The sequence below is a fragment of the Mercurialis annua genome, linkage group LG7 (genome assembly GCF_937616625.2).
Source record: "Mercurialis annua linkage group LG7, ddMerAnnu1.2, whole genome shotgun sequence".
In the NCBI taxonomy this organism is placed as follows: Eukaryota; Viridiplantae; Streptophyta; class Magnoliopsida; order Malpighiales; family Euphorbiaceae; genus Mercurialis; species Mercurialis annua.
Window position 1 is genome coordinate 9,888,092 of NC_065576.1, and position 18,764 is coordinate 9,906,855.

General features: G+C 31.3%; 4 protein-coding genes across 6 annotated transcripts; 2 read left to right on the plus strand and 2 right to left on the minus strand.

The window, feature by feature from the left end:
- Window positions 1-132: 132 nt before the first annotated feature.
- LOC126656753 (protein FAR1-RELATED SEQUENCE 5-like) lies at window positions 133-3,680 on the plus strand. The gene is made up of 8 exons (XM_050351355.2): window positions 133-175; window positions 380-507; window positions 561-628; window positions 792-2,968; window positions 3,138-3,211; window positions 3,314-3,379; window positions 3,466-3,561; window positions 3,651-3,680. Exons 1-8 carry the CDS (start codon window positions 133-135, stop codon window positions 3,678-3,680), a joined length of 2,682 nt encoding a protein of 893 aa, XP_050207312.2.
- Window positions 3,681-5,306: 1,626 nt separating this feature from the next.
- Window positions 5,307-7,069, minus strand: LOC126654549 (fasciclin-like arabinogalactan protein 21). Its single transcript, XM_050348453.2, has one exon. The coding sequence runs from the start codon at window positions 7,013-7,015 to the stop codon at window positions 5,603-5,605; it is 1,413 nt and encodes a 470-aa protein (XP_050204410.1). The 5' UTR covers window positions 7,016-7,069; the 3' UTR covers window positions 5,307-5,602.
- Window positions 7,070-8,089: 1,020 nt separating this feature from the next.
- LOC126655102 (agamous-like MADS-box protein AGL104) lies at window positions 8,090-12,839 on the minus strand. 2 transcript variants are annotated; one of them, XM_050349100.2, is made up of 11 exons: window positions 12,310-12,839; window positions 12,174-12,227; window positions 12,072-12,090; window positions 11,916-11,977; window positions 11,671-11,701; window positions 11,513-11,574; window positions 11,043-11,142; window positions 10,899-10,949; window positions 10,655-10,779; window positions 9,798-9,966; window positions 8,090-8,361 (listed from the first exon to the last, which is right to left on the minus strand). In XM_050349100.2, the coding sequence occupies exons 1-11, from the start codon at window positions 12,492-12,494 to the stop codon at window positions 8,191-8,193; spliced, it is 1,029 nt and encodes a 342-aa protein (XP_050205057.1). In that variant the 5' UTR covers window positions 12,495-12,839; the 3' UTR covers window positions 8,090-8,190. The 2 variants fall into 2 exon arrangements, with proteins under 2 accessions (XP_050205057.1, XP_050205058.1); XM_050349101.2 differs by having other exon boundaries at window positions 11,671-11,698; window positions 12,310-12,837.
- A 1,365-nt stretch (window positions 12,840-14,204) lies between these two features.
- LOC126657693 (photosynthetic NDH subunit of lumenal location 4, chloroplastic) lies at window positions 14,205-18,298 on the plus strand. 2 transcript variants are annotated; one of them, XM_050352431.2, is made up of 6 exons: window positions 14,205-14,660; window positions 14,907-14,999; window positions 16,595-16,655; window positions 16,756-16,824; window positions 17,039-17,161; window positions 17,319-17,492. In XM_050352431.2, exons 1-5 carry the CDS (start codon window positions 14,283-14,285, stop codon window positions 17,122-17,124), a joined length of 687 nt encoding a protein of 228 aa, XP_050208388.1. In that variant the 5' UTR covers window positions 14,205-14,282; the 3' UTR covers window positions 17,125-17,161; window positions 17,319-17,492. The 2 variants fall into 2 exon arrangements, with proteins under 2 accessions (XP_050208388.1, XP_050208387.1); XM_050352430.2 differs by lacking the exon at window positions 17,319-17,492 and adding an exon at window positions 18,060-18,298 and having other exon boundaries at window positions 14,206-14,660.
- The last annotated feature ends 466 nt before the right edge of the window (window positions 18,299-18,764 follow it).

Consider the following 18,764-nt stretch of genomic DNA (forward strand, 5'->3'; position numbering starts at 1 on the left):
TTATTTTTCTTTCATCAACTAGAATTGTGGAAAGTCAAAGTTAATGTAGTTTTTGGCCCCTGCAATTAAAATACGCAGACTATACTTTTCCAAGTCAATGAACTGGTCCTATTTGTAACGTTGTGAAATTAAATGGAAAATCACCCATGTTGGGAGAAATTCTTGGGTGAACTGGGTTCGCCACGTCATTTTATGGACTTTCCATTAAAATACTAACATGTGTCAAAGTCATTTAAAAGTAATTACTTTTACTTTAAGAGAGAGAATACACCTAACTATAGTTAACTCTCTACATTTAATGATTAAGAGAATTTTCAAAAGTAAAAAAATTATTAACACTGCAAATAAATAAATATTTTATTTAATCAAAGAATTTAAGGAACACCAAAAGACTTTAATGATAAAATTCAATCACCTGCAAATTCTCTAATTCTTTATCATTGCACTTCACTACGGCAAAATTCACTCTCATATAAAGGTATTGACAATTTCTTGCATTATCTATTAGTAATTTGCTACAATTTAATATTAAATTATACTTACTATTTGATGAATTGTAGGTAATTAGAAGATTACAATTCAAGAACAAATTTTGTCCCAGCACTACAACTTCAATTATTATGCTCAGGTAATAACATTTTATCTCCACTTCTTTAACAATTTGTTTAATTCACCTCAAATTTATTCAAATTAAAAAAAAATGTAAGTCATGATACTGTAATTGTTTAATTGTCTTTCCTAGTTAATTCTATGATATAAATGTAGATATGGATTTTTTTTGAATTTGACAGTGATGAAGTTACATGTTCAGAAAATGGTGAAGATATTTTTAATGATGGGAATGTTCCTAATGTGATAGAAATCGATAAAAATTATGAAACTCTAAAAGATGATACATTATTGGGTCAAATTGTGAGCAGCGAAACAGAGGCCTACGAGTTGTATTGTGATTATGGGTTTTGTAAAGGATTTAGCATTAGAAAGGGAAAACAAGCATATTATGCGGGCACTAAAAAAATTAGAACAAAAGAGTATTATTGTTCAAAGCATGGATACAAGAATGATGAGGTATCAGGTGAGGTATCTTTCAATAGGTTAGATGGTAGAACGGGATGCAAAGCGATGATTCGTTTTGTTGTTGATGAACAAGAACAATGGAAGGTAATATGTTTTGTTGATGAACATAATCATTCTTTTGCAACACCAGAAGAAAGACATTTACTCCGAAGTGTGCGAACAGTTACTGGTTCAAAAGGCAAGGTTCTTAAGTCTATGATGAATGTGGGAATTAGAGCAATTGATGCATTCTCGTATATGGCTGAAGAAAGTGGTGGTCCTGAAAATTTAGGATTCACAAAGAAAGATTGTTATAATTTTGTTAATGCGGAAAGATTGAAGTTAATAGAGGTTGGAGATTCTCAGAGTTTGGTTAATCTTTTTAAGACTAGAAGTCATGAAGAAGGAGGTATGTATTACTGGGATGTGCAACTTGATACTAATGGAAGGATGACTAATTTCTTTTGGAGGGATGGCAGATCAAAAATTGACTATGATTGCTTTGGAGATGTGGTTATTTTTGATACTACTTATCGCACGAATAGATATAATCTAATATGTGCACCATTTGTGGGGGTAAATCATCATTGGCAAAATATCATGTTTGGATGTGCATTTCTTTCAGATGAAACTACCAAGTCCTTTGAATGGCTCTTTAGTACGTTTTTAGAGTCAATGGGAGGCCAACAACCAAAAACTATAATCACTGATCAAGATAAAGCGATGGGAAATGCAATTGCATCTATTTTTCCCGACTCGCGTCATCGTTTATGTATGTGGCACATTTGTAAGAATGCAACCTCATATTTAGGCAGTTTGAATTCTAACAAAGTGTTTCAAAATTTGTTTCATAAATGTATGCATGAGTGTGATTCAGAAGTAGAATTTGAAGAAGTTTGGGCTAAAATGGTTTCAGATTATACTAATGGTGAGCACAGCTGGCTCAATAATTTGTATAAAATTCGGAAAAAGTGGTCCACGGCTCTTAACAAGGATGTATTTGATGGTGGAATTAAGGCTTCTCAAAGGAGTGAGAGTACCAATAATGTGTTGAATGGAATGACTAAGAAAACTACTTCTCTCACAGAGTTCGTGGTTGAATTTCAAAAGTTGGTTATAAGGTGGCGTAAAAATGAAGCTGTGGAGGATTACAACTGCCATCAAAAAACACCAACTTGTGTGGTCAAGCATAGTAAGCTTTTGAAGCACGCTGCTGAAGTTTACACTCATAAGATATATAAACTATTTGAGAAGGAATATCTAGATGGATGTGGTTCCTCTAATTTTGAAGAATTTACTTGTGGTGGGGATTTATTTAGATTTGACTTAATGATGCAAGGAAGAGAATCAAAGATAATACAAGTTCAACTTGATGTCTCAACAATGGAGGTTCAATGTTCTTGTAATAAATTTAACACTCTTGGAATCTTATGTGCTCATGCATTGGTGGTTCTCAATTTTAAAAATGTATCTAAAATTCCGGATCGATATATTTTGACAAGATGGTCCAAAGATGCAAAAAAGAGAATTCATACATTTAATCAAAATGTCACTTCATTGGGAGTTTCCAGTGAGCCTAATAGTTCTTACCGTAGTCGAACCATGCAATATGCATATGATCTCATAATAATGAGTCAAGGACATCAAGAGGGGAGACAAATTCTTTGGCAACATTTGGATAATGCATATAATGCACTTAGGGAATTTTCGAAGAATTCAAGTACATGTGAGGGTGGAAGCGGACGGAACGATAATGACACAATTAATAAGGATGTTATAGAGGAAAATAATGATTATATTTTGGATCCTCCTCAAATTAAGCCTAAAGGAGTTTCTAATTCTAGGCTCAAAGGGCATCTAGAAAATACACAAAGAAGAAAATCAAATGAAAAAAGAAAAGAGACTGCAAAAAGTAAGTAACAATTTTAAATTATTTTTATTTGGAATCAGGTGCATATTTCCATTGCCATGCACAATTTATATTTATATCTACAATATATGTACATGTTAACAGTATGTATATGTGTGTGTTTATTTATTAGTGAAGTGTTCAATTAAGTTTTTATTTTTATTATATACAGGACAAAAACAACAACTATCTAGTCAAATTACAAGCCAAACTCCTGCACACATTTCAAATTCTTCTGGAGTATTTGTAAGTTATACATGGCTATGGTTTGTATAATTCAATACAACAGTGATTTTTCATAGAATAAATTTTTTTAGTTGATGTTGATGAATATATATTGATGTATAGGCCAATTCGGGTCTAGAATGCAGACCATCGTTTCATCCGATATATACCTCTTCGGCACCATTTCAGGTATTTCTTAATACTTTGTTTTAAATTTAATTTTTTTTACTAAATTTAAAATTATTTATAGAGAATAATTCTTTTAATTATTACAGATTTCAACGTCAACGTCCTACTGTAATATTGATTTTTCAAATGTACCATTTACCGCTATGTTGCAAGATTTTGATATGATGAAAGATCAACATGAGGTATTTATTAATCTACTTAATTGAATTTTTTTTAATTTAATTAATTGTGATTTTGATAGCTAATCAACATGAAATTGTATTTTTGGCAGGGTTCAAACAATTCAAGACATCAGCCATAAATAGTTTTTGAATGAATAATTTATGATTTTTATTTGATAGAAAAAGAATTATTAAACATTTGATTTATACAATTTTATTTAGATATCTGATACTATATCTTATTTTTGTTGGAATGCTATTTAATTGAGCATTATTTAATTTTTGCTAGAGTTACATTTTTAGACTTCATGTTTGTAGATTATTCTTTAAAAGACACAATTATTCTTGACTTAGATTATTATTTTTCACCTCTATGCCATTTTGTTTTATTCAACTGCATAAAAATAATCTATTTAATTTATTGTCACTTTTTTGTTCTTAAAAAAATTGATTCTAACCTAAAAACAATTATTTAATATATTTGTGTATATAATTTAACATTTATTTATAATATAGGAATTTAAAAATGGCAATTTATAAAAGTAAGTATTCTGTCCCAAAACATTACATAAATTTTATATTAATGTTTAAGTAATATAATATATGTCAAAAGAAAAAAATAATTACTTTTAATTTTATACGTGGTTACAATTGTTATTTTATAAAGAATTCAAAAAATTGCAGGTGATTGAGTTACATCATTAAAGTCTTTTTCTTAATCATTAAATGTAGAGAGTTAACTATAGTTAGGTGTATTCTCTCTCTTAAAGTAAAAGTAATTACTTTTAAATAACTTTGACACATGTTAGTATTTTAATGGAAAGTCCATAAAATGATGTGGCGAACCCAGTTCACCCAAGAATTTCTCCCATGTTGGCCTATAAATGATAGTATTGGAAGCGTTGGTTGGTTTTGACTTGAGAATTGGACGAAGGGTAAACAAGACATTGGCAACATAATTTGTGATTTTTAAAATCTATCACTAGCTTGAGGTGTGGTTTTGCAAGAAAGGTGTTGATCAATTTGTGGCACTACATTAATAAGCACTAATTGAAGATGATTTTAAATTTTATGATCTCTCAATAAACTAACTGAACAAACTGCGCTATTGACAATCAAATTGATAGTTTAACTATGTTGCAAGTGAGATGAACTCTGATATACATTTACATGACAATATTTGAATTTGAGGCCTAAAACCTCAGTTAGTTAGCAATTTATGCTAGTGTTTCACCTGCTGAATAGTGAATACATATATAGCTAAACATTTAATAGCATTAACCAACACCAGCTAAATGAGTGGGACTAGAACAATTGGAAACACTTTCCTTCATCTATGATAATGAATTGAAATGGACAGACAGGCCCATCAAGCTCCCTAGAATTTCGTTCAGGCCAGCTTTATCACTTGGCCCTGGAAATGCAATCTAAAAGGGCCTCTTGAGTTTGCCAGTATGGATTACGAATTCATCCTTTTTCTCTTTACTATTCCAAAGTTTTTAGATAATTAATTCAGGTTAATCACGGGCTAGCATCGTATTAGATGAAAATGTTGATTCAGTCCAGTAAACTTTAAAAGAAAACTGGTTTAAACATGATAAAACAACCAAAATGAGAAATATACACCCAATACCAAAGGATATTTCATTTTGCTAAAGAACCTATGCAGATGATAGTATCGTTAAACTGCATGCCATATTAGTGAATTATAAAGCAGGAAATTAAGCAATCATAACAGTACCAAGTAAATATACTTAAGAACAGAATTAAGAAACAAGTTCCACTGCAATTTTTGAATCAAAAAACAACAGCACTGCTCGCTACCAAAATTCATAACAGATTGCAAAAGAACCTAACACAGCATTGCATTACTGAATCATATTTACAACAGTACTAGCAACCAACTACTCAACTTTGACTCAAATCAAACTAATTAACCAACATTTTGATCTCACAACAGAAATCAAAACTTAAGAAAATGCAAAAACAAAATCAAAGGACACGTCATCATCACTCAATCATCAGCAAAAAAGGAAGTTAGTGAACCGTCAGTATACCTAGCTCAGAGGCCATGATATTCATCAAGATCCACAGTAGTCTTAAACTGCTGATCAAAAGAAGGAATAGGAGCACCAGTAGTGCAGTTTCCATTCTCATCCATGTTAACAGCAGCACAAGATCCCGATCCCACAGGCACAGCTGTCGCCGCTGCTTGATCAACTGTTCCTCCACCGTCAGATTGCATCCCCAGCATTCCATCAAAAGCAGCAGCCACAGGATCAATCCTCGGAAAAGGCAAGTAAACACTGTGCACAACAATCTTCAAATTCCGAATCAAATCAGGCACCTTAACTCTCACATAGTTAATCCTCATCGGAAAAGCAACCACCGCCGGAGTAAAACTTCCGATACCGGAGCTAGTAACCACAAGAGACTGTCCTCGTTCAAGTGTATGCAAGGTAGTCCCTATAGGAAGCTTCTCCAGCTCAGCAAAAGTCAAATACATGTTAGGCACAATATGGAAGCGTATACTGCTGATATACGAGTGAGATCCAGAAAATATCGACGCATCGTCAAGAGCAAACATCGTCATGTTAGTTAACGTCACCAGCTCAGCGTATTTCACGCGCATAGCGAGTGATAAAACGCTGAATCCATTGTTACGGAGCCTTAGCATAGCGTCGCGTATCATCAAGCGCATTATAGCCGGCTGAGGTAACAGCGGCTGGTTAAGGTTACGAGGGAAATGATCTGTCTGCATTTGCTGCGGCGGCGGCTGGTTGTTGTTGTTGTTGTTGCTGTGAAACGGAAATGTTAACGAGTTTAACCGTTCAACGTCGCAAGAGAACGGCGAGAGTGGAGCAACATAGCCTTGGATGCCGTGAATAACGATCAAGCCGTTGTTGAAGAGATCTGGATGAGTGATCTCTACGCCGCCGATGAAGACTTTAACGACGGAGGATGTGTTACTGCTGTTACCGGTTTGGAACGAAGTTGAGGTGACGGTGAGGCAACGGCCGGGGCTTAGCGTTTCGATTTTAGTACCGAAAACGAGTTTGCGGAGGTAGTTGATGGTGTAGAGGCCGGGAACGATGTGTTCACGGAGGAGATTTTGAACGGAGCAAGACGCGCAGGTGTGGAGAGATGAATCGGAGGCGGCGAAGAGTGTGGAAGGACCTGACCAGGAGGAAGTGGAGGAAATGTCGACGGAGAGCGACGGCGCTGCGGTAGCCAGCTCGTTGTAACCGAGATGAGAGAGGATCGGACCGAGAAGCGCTGCGTGTGAGAAGAACGCGTTCTCGTGAAGGTCTTGTGAGGTTGATGAGAGTGGGGATTGCGATGAGGTGAGCGGTGGTTGTGAGAGCGGTGAGAGTGTTGATGCGGTGGCGGTTACGGTTGTTTTGAGAGCGGCGGTTGCGTGAAAAAGAGAGAAGATAGCTATGAGAGCTGAGAAACAGAGAAATGAAGTCGCCATTGGAGCGAGAATCAGAGGAATGAAATAAACTGTGTACAGAGTGAAATGGGGATTTGAGGTACGGAGAGATATTTATAAGCTGACTGTAGTCAGTGACAGCTGGCTTTGCGGTGTAGCGAGTGCAAAATAACGCGCGTGAGCATGGGGAAATGGGAAATTGACGGTTACACGAGTATGTTATGTGAAGGGAGAGGAGAATGTTGTTTCTGTTTCTGTTATTGGCTTTGGCGGGAAAATGAATTAGTTGAGCTATCGTTTACTTTCAAGGGCTACGATTTAATCAGGGGAGAGTGATCTGAATGGTTTTTCTGGATATATCAGATCAACGGTGATTGTGATTTAGTGCACTTTGATGAACATTGCTGCACCTTATATTATTCTAGCTCTTCATTTTATGCAATATCCACTATTAGAATATGTTTTTAGTAGTTTCTAATTAGTATAATAATGTCAGGCACTATTCTTAAAAATAAGTACAATTACATTCATTTATTATAATTATATGTCAAATTTATTCTTAGCAGACTTGTAAATTTCATAATTTTATATAATTTATTTGTACATTCAATTACTTACTTTATTTTTAATTTTATAAAATTAGTATGGTTTAAAAAATTTGATGGACCATATGTCTTTTTAACCCTAATTTTGATATATACACTATTAATTTGCATTTTTATTGTTTAACCTTTCTTGATTTAACGTGTGAAAAATAATTGTTTTGGAAAAATTGTACAATGAACAATTGATTGTAATCGTGAACAATCTCGTTCATTTTATTCCTCAAGGTCAAGTCAAAATAAAGTCAAAGTACAATAAAAACAAGAGTGAACGATCACATAGACAATTGTTTAGGCGCAATATCACACCATTATGTTTTTAAGACAATCTACTGAGCGAACAAGTGAACGATTGTTCAAGGCAAAATAAACGGCCGTTCACTTTTCTAAATGATCATTTGTTTGTCAATATTTTATATTCAAGTCAGTTTTATTTAATGAATTTATTTCCTTTAGAAAAATATCAACACAAAGTAACACGGAAGTTTCGTACTAATTATTAAATAAATTTAATAGAAAAAATCATAAGCTTATAAAATTCAGGAAATGACACATATTGTATTTGGGTAGAAAAAGTAATAAAATATATTAGAGTAGTAGACTATATATTAAGTTTCAACAATCATTATGGAAGTGTGATTCAACATTAAACTGTGAGAGCTTATTTCCTTCATAACTCTCATAGTTTGAATCTTCACCGCTAGAAATCATTTGTTGTGGGCATTCTGTTTGCTGCTGCTGCTGTTGCTGCAACATTGATGTAAAACTTGGACCTTCAATATCATTCTGCCAACACAGAAATATTTAATTACATACAAAATTTCTAATTATTGTAAAATCTTTTGCATCCATGGAAAATATTTCTGACCAAACAGTAAAAAACAATATTATTAATTTTATAATAATTCATGTATTTGTTTTTAATTTAAATTTATATGCTTACGTATTCTTGAATACAACGTATATGTACAAAAATTAACTCTAAAAGTATTAGATTTTCTAAATTTGGATAATTATTTTAGGACATCTATAAATAAAATAGCGAATGAGTTTTTTCAAGATGGAACGTATCAATACAAATATATAGTCTAAAAAGAGAATAAAAAAATATCGTATATTGAATAATAATTTTTTATTTTAAAAATTAGTTCTTGAGAAACTTTATATTGAAAAAAAATTATAGAAAACAAATTTATAAATTTTAAATAGATAAATTTTATAAATATTTTGAAAAAAAATTGTTGAAAATGCATAGATAAATAGCTCAAATGATATAAATGATAAGTTGTTAGATTGTGAGTTTAATTTTTTCTACAAACGTTCTTCATTTTTAGTGATTAATAAAAAAAAGAGTAACATAAATCTTTTAGAAATTTTTTTTTTCATATTTAATTTTTGTTTTATTTCCAAGTAAGATTGGGATTGGAGAAAGCAAAAAAATCATCATCTATATTTTTTAAGATTGTAAATTGATGCGACTTGGTTGAAATTTAAGGAAAAAAATTAATTTTTAGCATGATATTCGAGCATTATGAATATTATTTTCATTTTTCTCTTCATAATTTTCTTTTATTCAAGAAAATGTTAAAAAGATAGTTTCACTTTTAATTGACAAGTGAATTCGAGGAAAAAAATTATCAAATCAAAGTAAATCAAATTTGCTGGTTTGTTATCTATTTGGTTTGATTTTAATAAAATTTGTTAAACCATCTTGGACTGAAATATTAGAGTTAAATCAGTTAAACTAACACATGCACATACCTTAATAATTAATTCATCAACGTATTTATTTCCACTAGTTTCACATTACGTGATGCACATGTGATTCATAACATGATTCGCAATTGCTTTAAAAATCATGATGTTTAGCATGTTTTGCAATTTTAACACAATTTTTTATTTAAATGAACTATTTTATTTTTGCAATTTGAAACACCGAACAATTTTCTATTACAAAAATGATGATGCGGATACTAGAATATACATTGTTCCGGCATCTAAATCAGCAATTTTTTAACAGAAAATTACTTTGTATTTTTAATTGCAAAAATTCAAAAGTTAATGTCCAACTTTGTCAAAATTAAAAGTTCGTGTTAAAATTACGAAACACGCTAAATTTTGCAATTTTCACGACGCATTTATTTCTATTATTCTGACTGCGTATTTGTTATAATTGCTTTAATAAGTTAAGGATTATGCATATATAAGGAATTAGAAAGAACCTTCATTAGAGGAAATGAATTGGGAGGCATGAAGGCAGCAAGAAGTTCAGTTGAAGAGAATGAAGAGAAAGCTTGATTCCAAGATGCTATGTTTTCATTATTTTGGTTGTTGCTGCAACCTTCCACATTTACATTTCCCCCGTTATACATTGTTGTTGATGATTGATTACTGTTTCAATTTACCCATACAATAATTAAATTCATAACACATCGCAAATCCGGCTGCCACGTAGGACAATTCGGGTGAATTTCTAATTTAAATATATTACAATGTTAGTAGTAAAAAATAAAAAACATTTAGTCGTCAAAGTGTATCGAAATACTTTTACTAACTTCAGGCGTGGTGGTGAGAAAAAATGCTGATATTGTTGATATTCAGTTATCAATTTGGTTTGAATTTGGCTTCAAATTAACTACACCGACCAAATAAGCTGAAAATTATAATTTTTTTTATTTCTCTTTGAATTTTTATCGGTTTTAACCGAACAGACCGAATACCGACCTTTTGGGCATCCTTTCGGCCGGTTCAGTTTGACTCTTCGATCGATTGCTTAATTCGGTTTATAGATTGTCAGTTCAATTTTGACTATTCAATCGATCAGTTAATTTAATTCGGTTCGGTTTGATTTTCACCAAACCGGCCGAATACTCACCTCCACCCTATATTCATTACTTGCACATATTTTCAGCTCAAAAACTACATTATGCTCAATCCATCTAAAGTAATTCATATCCGAATAAAAGTTTTCCATTTAAATTATGCGCGCGCAACTTGATATATCTAAATAAATATAATTCAAGTGTTATTTTTTATATTTTAGATTTATCTATAAATACGTTTATATTTGCATTTGTACCTTATAGGAATACAAGAAGATTCAGATTTTAGGCCTACAGAATTTGAATTTTGTCCATTTTCTGGCAACCAATTTGCCATCTCATTTTGGAAATTGGGCATCCCTTCTTGTGTATCCAAGTATATCTGCAATGTATGATAATTTCAATTTAAGTACTTCCTTTTTTTACTTTTTTCAAATTAAGAATTTTCTGATTTTTATTCTTCAAGAGAAGAAATAGTAGATTAAATTGTTAATTAATGACCTGTACAGTTGATGGATCATAGGTAGATGCATGATTAGTCAAAAGATATTTCTGCAATAAATTTAACAAATTAAATAAATTAGCGTTAAAAAAAATAAAATAATTGAAAATGCAGTATTAATAACTTTAGTTTTTATTTAATACCTTTCTATCTTCTAAACGTGCCATTACATCCAAAAGGTTCTTCTCACATGACTCAAGTTCTCCCATTGATGTCAAACCTAGAGGGTCAGGCTCATATATCCTTCAATTTTATTATCAAATTTAAATAAGAGGAAAAAAAATAATGTATTAGAGGAATTGGCTATAATCCAAATTAAAAGACGTCATATATACGTTAAGCCGTTTCCGGTCACCGATGTGCTAAAAGACAAAATATATAACTCCCCTTTTACTTAAATATATACGTAAAGAAAAAAGATAATTGTATGCGCAGTGATACACTTATTGTATATCAAACCATTTAAGAAAATTTAGATATTGATTTTGACCTTATTAGGGTTCCGGTGATCAGAAGCGGCTAAAAATGCTTCTTTATTTTTTAAAGTTGACATACTAATATGAATGAAATAAAATTGCTTTGAGAAATAGTATTAAAATATGATTGTTCTAACCTTAATTGATCCTCAGCCATCTGAACCTGATGTTGTAAATTACAAACTTCTTGCTGAAGTTCCTACATAAACATGCATAATATAGTAACAAAATATTTCAAGAAAAATTCCCAGAATCAAAAATTTATAATTTAGAAAATACCAAATTATGTCTCTACCTCCACATTTGATTTTGCAGCATCAGGACTGCTAATAACAAGAGAAAAAAAAACAATTAATTTCTTAACACATAAAGGAAATTTTTTAAATAATAACCAATGAGTTATGACTCAAATGATATAAACGCTGGACAGTAAATTGTCAAAATTACAGGTTCGAATTCTCCCACAAGCTCTTCCCCTCCCCAATTATCAAAAAAAAAAAACAAATTTAAAGAAATATGGAATGATGGATATGTATATACTTGGCAGCTTGAAGGGCCATGTCAGTTTCAGTCTTGAGTTTCTTAAGGGTGTTGAACAAATACTGCAATTATTCATATGGAAACAAATTAAAACATCAAATTGTTTAATTAATCTATTAAAATAGAAATATATAATTAAACACAATTAAGATGTACCTCTCGATTTTGAACATCGCTGCAAAAACATTCACAAGTAATTCTTTAGATAAACATCATTAAAATGCATAATTTGGTTAAGCAAAAATAAATAAGACATACCATCCTCGATCATGTTCTGCCAAATTTATGTATCTGGCAATTACATCTTCGATCCTATATATAATGAAAATACTTAAATTAGATTCAAAGATCATAATTATTTAAGAAAAATAAATACAAGGAGAATTATATTGACCTTCTCTTGCCGGAAAAATGACTGAGACGACCAGAAGGAGAGAACATGATAAGGGCAATATCAATATCACAAAGAACAGCGAGCTCATACGCCTTTTTAATGAGTCCATTTCTTCGTTTTGAAAATGTAACTTGTCGATTTGTGTTATTTTCTATTCTTTTTATTGGAAGTTTTACACGACCCATTTATCTATTTATTTTTGAAGAACTTTTTGAAATATACAAAATGAACCTTTAATCTTTACAAGCAATGGAAAAAAGAAACAATAGAAAACTCAACACAATGTAGTAAATTAGAGAGAATTAGAGATTTGCACAAGTAGAGAAAAGAAGTAATATGAATAACATAATTTTTTTATTTAATTCGACATCATTGTAAATATTTTTTTTCCGATAAATCTACGATAGATCGGAATTAGATAAGAATTGTTCATGAATTACTTGTTCTAAATGAGTGATAATCATATTGACTGGAATAATTTACTGGTAGGGAAGAAGAAAAGGTCATATATTTAGGCTTGAGGAGTGGAATAGTTTGTTTTGGAAATGGTATAAATTAATGGATCATATTCACTCTCTTCTTCCACCTTACAACTCTTCATTTTGACTCCCCCACAAATTAAACTTATTGAGTTAATATAGTTGTAATAATAAATTACATTTAATTTTTTTATTATTTTATCTTTTACTGTAATTATTATTTAAAGTATCTAATTTTACTAATTGTATTGACGCACATTATTATATTAATGACCTTATTTGATTATTGTATAGTATTAAATAGAAATTTAATTATTTAATGATATGTTTTAGAAAGAAACTAGACTATAAGTTGAGACATATAAAAACAAAAGTGAGTCTAATTTATGGAAGGGAACTACCTTGATCTTAAAATTGATTAGAAAAAATTAAATAGAATTACAACAAAAAATGAAAATAGAAACAGTGTTATAAAAATTTAAAAAATTGGTTTAAATTATAAATAAATATGTTGGTCTGCAAAATGTTTAGTAAGATTTCTCTGTAGTAAAATAGGAAAATGCTTTATAACCCAACACTTTATACCAACTCTTTTAACCCACCTTACATGGCAAAGTTTCATTCGTTTAATCCCTACCCAAAATTGTATATCTCAAAAAACAGAATTTAATAAATTCACTATTTAATTGCCACGTCAGGCGGTACAAAAAGATGGGTTAAAAGTGTTGGGTTATATAGCATTACTCAGTAAAATATATTGAGTAACAGACACTAAAAATATTCAAACTATTTTATTTTGGTGACTCAACTTTAATTTTTTCCATATTGATTATTAAATTTGAAAATAATTTCAACAAAAGTTTTTATATTAAAATGATGACGTGACATCATGATTCTAACACTCGGCAATCATTTTTTTTTTTTTGTATTTTCATAAAACTTTATCACTTTTGCATAATATCAATTTAATAAGGAATTATTTTGATTAAATTATGCAAAAAAAAAAAAAAGTAAAACTCGGATGCAATTAAAGTTTGGTAACCCAAGTGAACATATAATAAAAGCTTGATAACCAAATTAAAAAGAAATTAACATTTATTAACCAAAATTAATTAAGAAAACAAAATTTAATCTCCAAAATGATAGTACTATATTTTAATAGTTTGGATAATCTGAGTCTGAGCGTCTATTACCCAAAATATTCACAAACATGTAAGGGTTTAAATGTGCTAAAATTGTCAAGTTGCGGGCTTGGTTTATAAAAAATCATTGAGTTTGATGTTTTTGATATTCTGGGGTAAGTAGAGGGGGTAAACTGATACTTCATCCAATAATTTATAATCTAAAATTGTCTGCTATCCAAATCCAACGACCCAAAATTCACAGCATGAGAGTCCTTCCATTTCATGAATTTCAATCCCATCATCATCATCATCATCATCATCTTCCTCATAATTTAACCACTTTTCAAAACCACCCACTCTCTACACTTCAATGGCGCCCTCTGTTTTATCCATTACACCTTCACCTAAAACTCTCTTCACCATTAACAAACCAGTTCTCCCATCAAAACCCACTGCTTCTTCATCACCATTTTCTTGTTTTTCTTGTTTATCGCACCACAATAAAGATGCAAAGCTCTCGTCCGAACCAGTTTCCACTGCAAAGAAACGGTTATTCGACGTGGGTATTGGTCTTTTAGCTGCTTCAGTCCTTGCTTTTACACCCATGGATGCTAATGCTACTCGAATTGAGTATTATGCTACCGTTGGAGACCCTTTATGTGACTTCAATTTTGTTCGCTCTGGACTTGGGTTTTGTGATATTTCTGTTGGTTCTGGTGTGGACGCTCCTTATGGTGAGCTTATTAATGTGAGTTCATCATTTTAGCAATTGCATTTCATTAATTTTGATTATATTGAGCTTACTAATTATTCTATATATAATGGTTAATGCGGCTTTTAAACTTGTGTTTTGGCATCAAATAAGTGAATTTTAACTTTTTAAATTGATTAGACTTAAAATTTGTATTTTCAGAGTCAAATAAGGATGGCATCGATTTAATTAAATTTTATTAACTTAACATTGAGTTTTTATTTCCTTTTCTTTCCTGTATAGGTTCATTATACTGCAAGGTTTGAAGATGGGATAGTCTTTGACAGCAGCTATAAACGCGGCAGACCTCTCACCATGCGCATTGGCGTCGGCAAGGTACATAACTTCTTTATTTACACTTGTGCATTTCTATTATTTCCTGAATCATATTTATGTACTAATTTAGCCACTAAAACCGCTTGCTAGAGATCTCTGATATCTCTAATGCTTTGATATCAATAGAGTTGTGTGCACGGAAATCTCATTCTCCACCGGTCTTATTTTGTAGTTTGCTTGACATGATATTGTTCCGGTGCATACCAAATTGCACATGTTGCTATATCAAATGTCAAATGAAGCCTATGTTAGTTCGAAGAAATGCTTAGCTTATCGTATCTTCAATGTTAGAATAGATACAATTGATAGAATTAGCCTTTGTTAAAATGAGAAACAAAACACCGGTAGCAACCAACATATATCTAAAAAATTAATTTGAGTGATGACTCCATCTCTACGTTGTGTTACGATTTTGGAATTTGAGGATATGAAGAAAAGTTGACCTCTTCCTTGTTTTCATTTCCCCATCCTGTTATTAGCTAATGAATTCCTCAAGTATGCAACTCTCTAGCAATCTTCTTGCGCCTTGGGGAAAATTGGTTCTAGATTCAATAAATTAGGATTGCTAATTTATTTTCATTATTGATTTTGATGAAAGATACGGGGTCAAGTTTTGACCAGAACTATCACTTCTACTTCCAAAATGCAATATGAGCCAATAAGAGTCCTGAGTGCAAAAGGCCAGGCACATACATAGGAATGTGGAGACTCAACTTTTAGGCGTCATGATCAAGTTTCCTTCTCAGTGGTAGTTGGCTAGTTGGCTTCTTGGTGAGTTGCAATTAATATGAGAGCTGATTTCAACAATGGTTGCTGGGGTTAGAAGTAATAAATTGTGCATACACAATCAATTATAGGGTAAAATTCTAGTTAGCCGTCCAGGTTCTTTTACCAAGAACCTAGAACTTAAGTTTTTTGAATATGGTTAGGCTAACTTCATTTTTGTAGCTTGTAGACCATGTGGGCTCTCTCTTATCCAGATTATTGCGCCTAGAGTCCTAGAGCCTGAATGCATCGAGTATGGCTCTTACATTTACAGTGGCGCTCGCTTAATTGTGCTGTTGCTGCTCCTCAATGACAATTAAATTCAATCTTTGATAGAGAAACTAATACATGTGGAACCCAATTGCCAACCTAGGTAGCATGAAAACAGAAATGTTGAAACAAAAATTGATGATACAGGAAACTAATTTTTTTATAAAATATCCCAATTGCCAACCTAGGTAGCATGAAAACAGAAATGTTGAAACAAAAATTGATTATACAGGAAACTAAATTTTTTATAAAAAAATTATGAATATAGAGTTTTAGAAGTGTTCTCGGAAATATAAATGAAATTCCGGAACGTAAAAGTGTAGAAGTTTCGGTACAAGATAGTTTAACTCAAAATGATGGTACTGGTGATGTTATTATGACAAAACGGGATTGAAGGTGAGAAGAGTTCAGCATATAAAGAACAGTGAATGAAATTACAGTGAAAATATAACTTTTATTCTTCAAGCAGAACAAACATGGAGAATTAATACTGTGTATTCTGTTCTTTCACTCTAACTTATATTGATGAAACATCTTTTACATAATTGATATTGATTTAGGTCCTTCCTGGATTAGACCAAGGAATTTTTGGGGGTGAAGGAGTGCCACCAATGCAAGTAGGTATGTTTCTGAAGACACCAGATGTAGTGTTGTTTCTCGCAATCTAGTACTGTGCAACGATATGTGAAGGCAAGGTCACCCTGCTGGTTTTCTTTTATAGGTGGAAAGCGTAAGCTTAAGATTCCTCCACATTTAGCCTATGGACCAGAACCTGCAGGATGCTTTTCAGGTGAGATTCTAAATTGATTTCTATTCTAAACTATGATTTTCAAAAATATAAGATTGAAATCTTGGTCTATCAAATATTTGCAATATGCACATAATCAAATCCCATACATAGTAATAGAATTACTTAACAATTTAAATTTATAAAGTGAGTAGTTGCCTACGATACTTTCTGTATAGGTCCGTCGATGCTGACACCCATGCTATTTATAATTTAGGTGATTGCAATATTCCTGGAAATGCAACTCTTGTGTATGATATCAACTTCGTTGGCATCTACTCCGGAAATAGGAAGTTAAACTAACGCTCATATGATGACAGATATAAAAATGTCCAATGTGGTAAGTCTCCTGATGCTTGAAATTGATATTTATTTTGTCTGATAAATTTTTCTTGTTAACTAGGAATTCAGAAGGCAGATATAAAACCATCTAAAAAATACCTTCTTCTATTTTGTTAACTTGGTCACTGTGAATTTTATGGTTTTCCCATTCCCAGTTGCTGTCACTATTAGTAGGAGCTTATGTTAGCTAAACACACTCATTATGCCTGTGTGATGCTCTTACTTTAATTTAACAACTAGAGAGCAAGGCAATTATTGATAGGGTTGTATAAATCGGTTTTTTCGGTCGGTTCAGAAGCTAATATATTAACTTGCATCCTTTTTTTGTTCTTTTTTTGTCGAAGACAATATAAATTGAATTAAATTAGAAAAGTAAAGTTTGGTTTGGTTTTATTAAAATACAAGAGCAATTCATCTATTTTTAAAGAAAATTAAAAAAAGCTAAGAGACAAAAAAATTTAGTAATCAAATGATATCATATTCTTTAACCAATTGAACACATAACATTTTTTTAGAAAATGTATACTGTATATATACTAGTTAGGTTTTAATAGTTTTTCAAAATTAAAAACCAAACCGAACTGAATTTTTAAAAAAATGTGTAATAAATGAATTGAACCAATTATTTTATATTTGATTTTTCCGGTTGGTTCGATTTGGTGGAGACCCCTAAATATGGATGATGCGTACTTGAAAGATTATTTCTCATGATAATTGTTCTTATTTTGGTCATTTTAGGATGTGTTTACCATTATTGTTGTAGTTATGTTGGAAAAGAAGAACCATTTTATTTGTATTGAATGAAACTTGTTACTAATTATGTGCAATTACTTTGAAATTCTTTTCCTTAAATTTTAAATCTGTGGATCAAGCTGAAAATGGGTGTTTTTTTATAGTTTTTTGAGCAAAAGTGAAAAGAAATCCAGATTAAGATGATACCCTACTGCTTATTGCTTGCTTGGAGCTGGGAATTTCAAAATTTGCTGTCTTTATTGTCAAATTATTTAGCACACAGCAGTACACATAAATTTTGTAGCTAATGTGCTAAAACAGGATTGTGTATTCTGTATATAATTCAAGTCAATTCAAAAAAATAAAAAATAAATAAGTAGGTATAGATATGATATTTTGGAAATTATAGTGTTAGGAGTCAATGTTTTTACGCTTCCTCTACATCAAATAAAATTTAGATTCCCTTCTCACGTTTGGTTATTGTCCGGGTAAAACCAAAGAAAGGAGAGGTATGATAGCTTTTTTTCTTTCCTCTTCAACGGCTATATTGTAATATGAATTTTTTTTTCTTTTCAAAAATTTGAAATCCAATTGCAAAAAAATCGTGCTGATTGTGAAAGAAGCGAACCATAAGAATGATAACAAAATTGGAACCGTTTATAAAAAGAGAATATGATAAAAGTAATTAAAGAGTCGAGCGAGGCTTTTTTGGGAATAGAGTGATTTTGAAATCGCTTATCTCTAAAAAGTTTCATTTAGAATTACGCCTTTTAAAAATGAAAGCTAAAATTTATTATTTTCCATATCCATAATTGATTGTTTTAAAAATTATTTACTGTAAAAATATTGTTTATTGAGTGTTTTTATCA

Coding starts and splice junctions, on each gene's coding strand:
- LOC126656753 (XM_050351355.2), top strand. CDS start 133: ATGGAAAATCACCCATGTTGGGAGAAATTCTTGGGTGAACTGG. Junction 2,969..3,137: donor AAGAAAAGAGACTGCAAAAA/GTAAGTAACAAT, acceptor TATTATATACAG/GACAAAAACAACAACTATCT. Junction 3,562..3,650: donor TGATGAAAGATCAACATGAG/GTATTTATTAAT, acceptor TATTTTTGGCAG/GGTTCAAACAATTCAAGACA.
- LOC126654549 (XM_050348453.2), bottom strand. CDS start 7,015: ATGGCGACTTCATTTCTCTGTTTCTCAGCTCTCATAGCTATCTTCTCT.
- LOC126655102 (XM_050349100.2), bottom strand. CDS start 12,494: ATGGGTCGTGTAAAACTTCCAATAAAAAGAATAGAAAATAACACAAAT. Junction 11,143..11,512: donor ATGGCTGAGGATCAATTAAG/GTTAGAACAATC, acceptor ATAAAATTGAAG/GATATATGAGCCTGACCCTC. Junction 10,780..10,898: donor ATGATCCATCAACTGTACAG/GTCATTAATTAA, acceptor CATACATTGCAG/ATATACTTGGATACACAAGA.
- LOC126657693 (XM_050352431.2), top strand. CDS start 14,283: ATGGCGCCCTCTGTTTTATCCATTACACCTTCACCTAAAACTCTCTTC. Junction 14,661..14,906: donor CTTATGGTGAGCTTATTAAT/GTGAGTTCATCA, acceptor TTTCCTGTATAG/GTTCATTATACTGCAAGGTT. Junction 16,656..16,755: donor AGTGCCACCAATGCAAGTAG/GTATGTTTCTGA, acceptor TTTCTTTTATAG/GTGGAAAGCGTAAGCTTAAG.